Here is a 10,247-nt window from a genome sequence, read left to right as displayed (position 1 = left end):
CGTGATTCTCGGCGACAGACAGGCCGCGCACGAAATCTCGTTACGCGGCCGAACAAAACGACGAATTCCCAGTGAAAACCGTATTCATTAATAATGGGCTCCGGGTATCGTTGGATCGCGGCACGTAGATAGCTAAAACCGGTCGCCTGGGATAACTCGACACGCGAATCTCCGCCGGATAAGCAGGCATCGTGAAGTAAATCAGATCTGTTCCCTCGCGCGTCCGTGCATTCTTAATGTGATATACGAAGAGTAGAGTAGAGACAATCAGACGACGGACTTATATCCTTGGATAACGACGCGATCGAATCTAGCCGGCTTTAACGAGCCTTGTCAAAATGCTAAATAAAGGGATCATAATAAGAGCTAGATCGAAGATCTATTGGAGCCGTTCTGAATAAATATATGCGATTTATTATCTTTTTAATCGTTGCAGAGAATAAAAGATATTTTTACTATGAAAGTATAGGCCGTCTCGGCATTGCCATAAATACAATCCAATAGCCAGTCGATTTCGTTTGATAACGGTTTATCCACCGGGATTGAGATTGGACGACTAAATTGACGCTTTCGACGCGGTTTTTCTTCCTACGTTCATTTGTTGTAACGGGCCGTGTGTTCACGCTGGAAATTGCAGTCTTGTCGCTTCGAGCATCGCGATCCCCCCCTCCCCTTCAGGCCGCGCGCGCGCGCTCGATCATAGCGGCTATGTGTACAGGCCACTGTTACGCCTAACAAAAATCGTTGCAATTGCGCCAATAAATCTCCCGCGCTAATACCAACCCTGGAGAAACAGTTATCAGATGCTCGAGACGTGATACGGCTTTAACAATTTCCCGGCTATTATGCTCGCCGGTTCATTAGCGATTCACCGGACTCGATGATCTAACTGAGATTCTTCCCATGCCGCTCAGCCTGGTATTATGGTAACAATATATCGGCTCGTAATACATTAGACGTTTACGCATATGAAAAGATGCCATGTATCTACCGTGTTCAGCTATGCATTCGTGGATAAAGATCGAGACGTGTTTCTCTGATGTTTCTATAGGCATATGGTTTATTCAGGAACATTGTTGGAGCCTAGTAGCCATGTTAATTACGTTGAGTGGTCTTGAAAGAAAGAGTGATACTGAATAGTAACGGCTTTGATGTTAGGTTTGTAAAGAAAATAAAGTTTAAAGCATTCGGAATTGTAATTTTAATTGTGCTCGTGCTATAACTGGAAGTCTACGAACATTATAGAGTAGATATAATAACTATCGACTATAAGGTAAAGTATTTTTAATTATTTAAACATAAATCATTCACCGTTGTTGTGATTACAATTATGCTTATTTTATTAAAGTCTCATAAATATAATTATAATATCAAGCAGAATAACTGTATAACATGTAAGGGAAACTGATAACATTAACTTATTAACAACGTAAGATTCTAGATTCCATATAGAACTGAAAAAGAATAATGTCAATTCACTGCTCGTTGAGTATCATCGTCTTCTCGTGTCTTTCAATCGCTATCTTTTTGATTCTTTCCCACAACATCGGATACGGGTGTATCGTTCGCGCGAAGTCGGCTCGATTCAGACGATACAACTCGCATACCTCGACGGCAACGACACTGGCTACTCTCAACTCGTTCGGCATAACGAGTGCGACCTCCCCAAAGTGTGCTCCGTCTTCTAAATGGCATACCTCCTTTCCCGAATTCGTGTAAATAGCCACCGTGCCGGTAGCGATGAAATACATACAGTCACCCGGCTGATTCGCCCGAACGATTACGTCGTTCGTTAAAAAAATTTCGGATTTCAACAGCGCAACGATTCGTCCTAACAGCGACAGTGGCAAATTGTTGAAGAACGTCACGTTTTCGACCAATTTGCGACACGAATGCATACTGATCTCGTGACGCATTTGCGACGACAAAGTATGAATGATTTCAGATTCTCTGAAGAATTTGTGTTGAAAACGAAATTCGTAGTACTGGATGATTCTCTTCTGAGTAGGATACGGTAATTGCTTGTGTCTCATGTATTGTCTCAGTTGAGCCACCGTACCCTGGTATCTGAGTCGAGAACTGTTGACACCCTTGAAGAATTGCATCATACGCGTAAGGAGGAACCAGGGCGCGATAATTCCGAATAGTTGCAATACAATGATCAGATATATGTCACCCACGTCCCGTTGATCCGTGTCCAATAAGTTGGACCTCATGAAAGTCGATATAGCCCTAAGGGTACTGTACAAATACTGTTTCGACTTGGACCGTTCCCATAGATCATGGCTGTGTATCCAAGAATTGTTACCGGGACGCTGAGGTAATTTCCAGGATGTCGTTACTATAGGCACCAGCCAGTGAAGGCAAGTTTGCCAATGTAATAATATTATCATACATACTAGTATTAGATAAAACTCTTTCAAGGCTAATGGGATGTCGTAAGCGAAGGCTAATTTGTTAAAATAGATGTTAAGGGAGAACACGCGGAAGAGGCACATGAGGGATACCGTTTTCCGCATCACTGTCAACTCGACGAATTTGGTCGCGAAAAATAGATCCGTGGGGAAGGAACCACATAGGTCTAGGAGAAAAGTACTGGACTTCATGTAGTGGTTGATTATATTTCTTGGTTCTAACACCACCGCGTGTAATTCTTTGTCGAAATATCTAAACATGAAACGAGTAAATAGCGTTGGACTCTTCGTATTGTAGTAAGTGAACCAATTTCTGCTCACGTTACAATTTCCACTCAATGGCATTATCTTATATGTACTCATGAACCAGTGAAATTGTGACGGGAACAGAAATTGGAACATTTACCGTAATAGATAGATTATACTGTGGGGCAATATCAATTACATTAATCTGTCGATATTAATTCGATGTGATACTTGCCCAGTTAATAAATTGATAAATATGTCTCCGCAGCAGATCAACAATAGGAAATTCTTGCTAATGTTCCACATCCGTGACTTATTTTCCATTTCAAATGCGGCCAGATAGGGAACGAGCAACAATACACAAGTTATCACAAAAATCATCAAGAAATCCCAGCAATTTCTGAAATAACAATCTGGGACATAACGTGTCGAGCAAGTGGACCGGATGCGTGAACAGTTATCAGAAACTTTCACGAAGTGATTTATCATTATGTGAACTGCATTTGAATTAGTAATTATATTGTGTGACACTTCTGCTTATATCATTAAATAATTTTTCAGTAGACTTTTAATTAAAGTTCATGATTTTCTTATCACATACTTGCTGAATTATGGAAACTATTCTACCTGAATAGACTGAAGGGGTGAATCACGTGTCCATAACTTCGCCAATGACGACGCTTCTCGTGAACTATGGAAGCACTGCTTCGCAGATATTTATGCGCTGCTGGGTTCTTGCGAGATGCCAATAAAGACATACGCATGCAATCGTATAGTATTTGAAGCGGTCTTCTGCCAGGAAGGAATGATATGTCCTGTTCTTCTTCAGATATGTCGCAAGCGTGTTCTGTGTGCTGCATCATTATGAAGCACAATAATATATCGATATATACAGAAAATGCTAAAGCGGTTAATTTTTGAAAGTGATTAAAGGGAAAAACAATATGGTAAATAAAATTTCAACTTCACGTCGTTCTTCAGATAACGTAATACATAAGGTATAGGTAACGTAAGATAGAATAAAATAGTTTCAATATACAGTTGTCACAAATGTAAATTTTTAATCTGTAATGCTACAGGTTTCAGTGATTTAAATTTGCAATTTGCAAGAATGTTAAATATCAAGTGGTATCGTTCTGTTCAGTAATTTTTTATTTATGACATGAAGGGTGTTCTGGCTTTCCTAATATCATCATAGGTACGAAAAATCAAGCATGATTTACGTTTTATGATATTCTTTATTTATCTTTATCAAAGGGTGTCTTGGCCTGGCCAATATCACCATGGGTATGAAATACCAAGCAGTTCGAATAGATACTGTAGTGCCCTCTATTATGAAGAATACGAATATGTGCTGCATTGGTACTTTGATTTTGGTGGATGATGATAACACAGGAATGATATTCCGATATAGTAATCTCTCCTCGGTATCTTTGATAATCTCTTCTCGGTGTCTCGGTGCTGTGACTCTAGTAATCTCTTCTTGGTGGCAGAATGTATCTCCGTTAGCTACAGTTGGTGTCTTCAAATTCTATCTGTCCATGCACTGAGGAAATATTATCATCACCACCGACGAGAGATTACCACCAAGGATATGTTACCAACGAAGAGAGAGTGCTAACAAGTTTTAATGGAACTCCGCTCGCGCGAGAAAAAGGTAGGCAATTTTCGCCTTCCTCTAATCAGAGTAAAAGTCAAGAAACAAGATATTTTCATCAGATAGCTTCGTCTCGGGCCAATATTCCTTAAAATATTACATGTCAATGTCAATTACATTTATTTTTACTTGTAAAAACTGTTGTGTAAAAATAAAAATAGAGTGACACAAGTGTGAGAAATGTTGAAAATAATTGCTATTCTATTTTCGAAGCAGGAATATCGAAGAAACTATAAGATATCTTCGTTTCTATGAGTATTATTACTAACTCTCGACAGATATAAATAATTTCAACCGTTTGCATTTGTTAATTTATTTACCGAAATACAGAAAAACCTATCCTAAATATCTTTAACTTCGAACTAAGCTTCAGATTTCAAATTCTGACGAATACAATAACGGAATGATATAAGATGGGACATGCAGTAAAAATAATGCAACAGAAATCGAATTCACTTGCAATGCAATTGAATTCTAACTAAAATTCTAATTAAAATTCTAGCTGAAAGCAGAAAAGCTGCTGTCTCGTAGTTTATTTTAGGATATTTGAATTTTTATGGAACCTGTCATAGATTGGTCGATATCTGAGACCTGAGGTCGATATAAAGAGAAATTATTATACTTCAAATTTGTGCAGATTTAGATGGGACACAGGAAATGAATGATTACATCAATTTTGAGACGTTTCGAACTCTTTTGCGTGGAATGAATTGGCGAAACTTAATTTAAAATTGCTGCTTGTTTCGTTCCATAAAAAAGGTCAAACTTAAAACTCAAGGACACGGGATCCTGCACCAAGATTCGTCTCCATGTGTTCGCCTTTTTCCTTGCATCTCGATAATAAATTTCCGAGTCGTACGCCGGCGTCGTGGAACTCCGGAACGATGTTATGGACGATGCTCGAGAACAAGAAGAGTGGTTACACAGGCTACGCTCGCAACCCTCTGCACATACTAACGTGGATTTATCGAGCCCATCCTACCGCCTAACGACGACTGACTGCAGACGAGTCTATACCAGAGGTCGACAGAGATGGACAGAAGGATTGAGTGAGAAAGGGTGGAAAAAGAGAGGGGGAGGACGGGGGTTGAAAGTTACTCTCTCCGTTGGCTGTATCAATATCTCGTTAGGAAAAACGACGGAAATAAAAGCGGACTACTGAGGCCGGCCCTTGGTACGCTGTGCAAGTAAAATTGTAATTTTCCATTTCGTAGTGACGTATATATTGTACGTTCGCTCATTTACGATGATGATTGCATATAATTCAAGAACATACGCGTGGAACATATATAGACAAGTATTAAATAAATTGGATAGTAAGTAATTGATAACTACATGTTTGAAATTAATACCACTTAAAAGGTACTTAATAATTGACAGCCATTTGAAATTCGCGACCCCGATTCATTTTTGACTGTGTTAATTTCGTCGTATGAAGGCAAGATTCGAGAATAATAATAAATGTATGCCACGTTTTCTTAATATTCGATTAATACGTTTGATTGAATACTTACAGATTTTCTATAATTGCCCAAAAATCGGGTCGAGTTTCATTATCCCAAACTGTTCGTATATTACTACGTAAAGAATAATGTTCAGTTGAAGAATAAAAAAGGCAATTAACATTTATTATTGTAATGGCAGTAGTACATCACGTGGAAAAATCAATTTGCTGCTAAATGGTCTGTGTGATTTTTATTAAATACTTACGGTTGCACATCGATTTCATTACCGGCAAGCGTCGCGTTTCACTGTTCATTAAGCCAGGAGTCTCGATCTTTTGGATCTCGTGTATGTTATAGCAATTTGCTACGTATTATCTAGCCAACTAGAAGTTTAATCGTAATTTAAGGTTGGCTCGTGTTAACGAGCATGTAGCTGAGTTACGTGAAAATTGGAATATTAAAAACTATTAATAGAAAATTACATTTACTAAAAGTTATTATTATTCATACTTATATGCCGTGTACTAGCTTGTTTTAAAAATTACGGTCCCATTAATTATACTAACTTTGCCGTAGCCGTAGTAGTAGTAATGGTAGAGTAGCATGCAAGAACGTATTTAAGTGCGTTTCCAATGTTAGGAGCGGTGTGCGAGGTCCATGGAAGATAGAAATGTTCTTTGTGATGACAAGGCTTGCATTTGTTATTGAATTTCTTACCGTCGGATTTATGGACAACGAAATTGTCTTGCATTAATAGTAATTTCGTCTGTAATATGAAATCAATCAGCAAAGGTAGAATAGATAATAAGTTAATCGATCAAGGAATGACATCACGTCGCGGCGGCATAAATATGTTTCAGGAACATCCATCAAAATGTCGTGAATGATGCGCTCGAGGGTAACTATGCTTTGTACCTTCGCATCGCCAAGACTGACGATGAGTGAAAGTTTCGCGCGCGATCTTTATACTAGCGCGGATGCACGAGCAAAGTTTGTGAACGAATGTGTTTGACAACGAATGTATAACGGCAGAATTTATAGCACCATGTGTTATGTTATCATTTGTTATCAAGATTTACATCGGAGAACCGTCGTAAAATTAAACAAGTCTAACATCCTTTGCATTCTGAAAAATTAGACAACATTACTTTAAGGTGACTTTATGAAAATGCAAGACGTTGCAAATCTTGATCAAATTGTAGTATGTTATTCTTCAGATGTGCATATTCTCAAAAGTGCATACATATTTTACCCTCCGTAATTTAACCCTACGAGTCCCAACGCAGAACGTTAGCATCCAAACTCCTCTTGTTAAATACTTGTGCACATTCCACGGAAGCTATCTTCCTCAACAACCCTCTGAATCACAAATAATCAAAGATATCTTTGTACAACACTAACGTAAGTTTACAATTCAACCCTATGTTTGCATACACGCATTCGGTACCGGCCATAAAGAGGCCGCAACTAGTGGTCGTTAGTACTTACGTTTGCGCGTCTACACGAGCGTTGTACGCGTCTACACGCACCGTGTTCGCGGGGGTGGCGAACCTGATTCGTTCCGCGAGTCGAAAACGGCACTTCTACTGTCTGGCGGCTGGCATCCGGCCAGTCCCGTGGCCGACACCCGACCCGGCTTCGAGGGCCTCGGTTTCGCTGGTTCACGATTCTCTCACTCTCTCCGTCCCTTCGTTCCGTTGTTATATGAGGATTACCGCGTGCCATGTAATTACGCCAGTGTATCCGACTCTTTATTGTCGGTTCGGTGGTGCGGCATTTGCATCCCGTTAAACATCGTAAACTTGTCAAAGCGAACTGTTACGCACAGAACCCCGAGTAGCCAAGCTAGCTGCAGAGCTACGGTTCGTCTGCCTACAAAGCGCAGTTCAGTCCTATCGGAACCGTCATTATTTACGTCGTATTGACGGCTATTGAAAGTTGGGCTTCAATTAAGGAATTAGGTTTCTTACAGTTTTATCTGATTGGTATTTTGTGATGAGATAAAATATGAGATCTGAGTAAGACACTAGTTAAAATAAAGCTTAGAGTTAGCAAAGGCTAAAGGTTTGAACCGGAAGAAAACATCGTTTTTAACACATTATTGTACTGCGCATCATGAATGCATAAAACGGCCTGGTTATACCATGAAATTTTCATAACTCACGCCGCTTGCCGTGAATTTATGCCCTGCCTGGTCGCATTGCTGGCATTACACCTCCCACCCACCCTTTCGTTACGCGACATTTTATCCAGCATTTATGATCACTATAGGCTAAGATCGTTACCTCTATGCTCATATTTTTCACCATTATCGGCTAATAGGGCCATAATTCGTCCGACATAAACGAAAAAACGCGTTGGCCACGCATCCCGATAATAATCCACGCCGCTGTGATACATCCGACAATTTAGCCAATAAAGCCAACGCTGCGAGTGCGGAATACAGCTTGATAAAATTACGTCACACTGTCGGAAGTGACGTGAAGGAAATTTTGAAGGAAAAATCACCAGACCTTACGGCAGCAGGTTTTAATCCTACTTTTACTATTATGTACTTCCATTTTTCAAGTTAACCACCGTATGTATTTTAGAATCTCTAATTTTCTACTTTTAACCTTTCACTGGCATATTGGGGTCACTGATAAATATTATAACTTTTCTTTTATGCAAATGTAGAAGATTTTTCATTGCTTCATTCTGAGTATTGTATTTCCATTGCATATCATAAATAGTTTAACTTTTCAAGCCTCTATCATTTCATGTATTAACTACGAATAAAATATCAATGTAACGTTTAGAGTAACACAATTTTTTGCACCTTTTATTTCAGATCTATTGTGACCCGAGTATACTAATCACATTTGTGAAAAGCAATAATCGACCGCTGCAAACTTAATTGTGCACACTTTTGAAAGTAAAGCCGAAGATCACAAGATAAAAATTAATTTAAGATCAAACGCAAGCTGCGAGGAAGGAAAGAATATTTCATAATCAGCGTAACACTTTGAAGAGAGCTTTCTTGAGTTTCCATTTCAGGAGAATCTTGCGAAAATATGATCAACTTATCGTGTTTGCCTGTCGGCAATAATCTATGCTTTAAAAAAAAAACTGATGGGCCTTTGATCACGAAATTATTTTGTTAGCGGATAATCGGGATAATATAGAAATTGGATAACCAACATCCATGTTGCTTGCGGCTGACACTTAATTCGGCAACGAAGCGGCTTGTGAAATGACTCTCAAGATGGTTGGTCGCGATTTAATGAATATTAAAAGGTATCCGCGTATATCGAGTTAGAATCTGTGGTCGCAGTCATAGATAGTAAATTGGGAAAGTTGTTGCGGCCGTGGGGTAGGATGAGAGAGGGGTAGTTCCGCTGCCAGAACGCGTTTGTGTCTTGTTGTATTATCTTAGAAAGTTCTTGACATCTTATAAGTTTCGAACTTTTGTTATATACCTACGTATTCAAAGTTGCGGTGTGACGTTGTTATTGAATATGAAAAGAGTTACGTACCGTTCGCTCCCTTATCGAGGGCTACAAATTCTTCACGACTGTTGCCCGTTTAAACTATTAACACAGCGAACGGGAAACAGGAGAAGAATAATGGAAATATTTTGAATGCTGCATGAATTATTTCTACAGAGAATGCAACTAATGAATTAATGGATTGATCAGAAATTAAATTATACTGTCACAATACATGTTCATTCAATGAAACCGATATAATTATACAATCTTTGGAGCTAAAAGGTTGTCCGAGATATTTTTGCAAATGAATTTTTTAAACGATCGTAAATGATATAGTATTTGCAGGTCATACGATGGACACGAAGCAAGCGGGTGCAGAATTCCTGTCTTTTTAATTACAATAATAATTTCCAAGAGACGAACCGCGGAAGAAATTCACCGTACAATAGAATTTTCATCAAGCTAGAAATGTTTATTGTTTGCAGTCGGAGAGGCCGCGTTCCCGGACGTTTAATCAACAGCGAACGGGCGGCGCGGCGCGGCGCGGCGCGGCGCGGCGCTCCGCCAGTGGCTCATGGCAACTGTAAAACTCTCGAGACGGATAGTACACACTTGATACATTCTTTGCCGAAGTTAAGGTAAACATAAACTTTGAACCCCGCTGAGAAATAGAGAGCTAAAGCTCTGCTGAAACGCTGGGACAAAATCATCCTGAAATTCCTTAGCTTTCGACTAATTTTATATAAACACCGACAAACAAAAGTATTTCGCCTGACTGTTCTCCTGCAACCTTAGTTTTCTTAGAAATTCCAATTGTTTTTAACACCCAAAAGACACTGTTAGGAGTTTTCATAGTACATGTTTGTTGATCACTATATGTATGTAGAATCGTATGCAATTTAGATTAACATTATTCATAGTTTGTTCATGTTTTTTCATTATTAAATTATTTCGATCCGTTAAAACAATGACCCTTTTACATTCTCTAGCGTTGGTATTTATAGTACAGCATAAA

General features: G+C 39.1%; 1 protein-coding gene across 1 annotated transcript; it reads right to left on the bottom strand.

Moving 5' to 3' along the window:
* Positions 1-1,475: 1,475 nt before the first annotated feature.
* On the bottom strand, positions 1,476-3,520 carry LOC108632432 (potassium/sodium hyperpolarization-activated cyclic nucleotide-gated channel 1). Its single transcript, XM_018037022.1, has 3 exons — positions 3,288-3,520; positions 2,896-3,060; positions 1,476-2,667 (listed from the first exon to the last, which is right to left on the bottom strand). Exons 1-3 carry the CDS (start codon positions 3,518-3,520, stop codon positions 1,476-1,478), a joined length of 1,590 nt encoding a protein of 529 aa, XP_017892511.1.
* Between the last annotated feature and the right edge of the window lie 6,727 nt (positions 3,521-10,247).

This window comes from Ceratina calcarata, unplaced genomic scaffold (genome assembly GCF_001652005.2).
Source record: "Ceratina calcarata isolate Rehan_Ccalc_2016 unplaced genomic scaffold, ASM165200v1 scaffold107, whole genome shotgun sequence".
NCBI lineage: Eukaryota > Metazoa > Arthropoda > Insecta > Hymenoptera > Apidae > Ceratina > Ceratina calcarata.
This window is presented reverse-complemented; position numbering and strand designations above follow the sequence as displayed.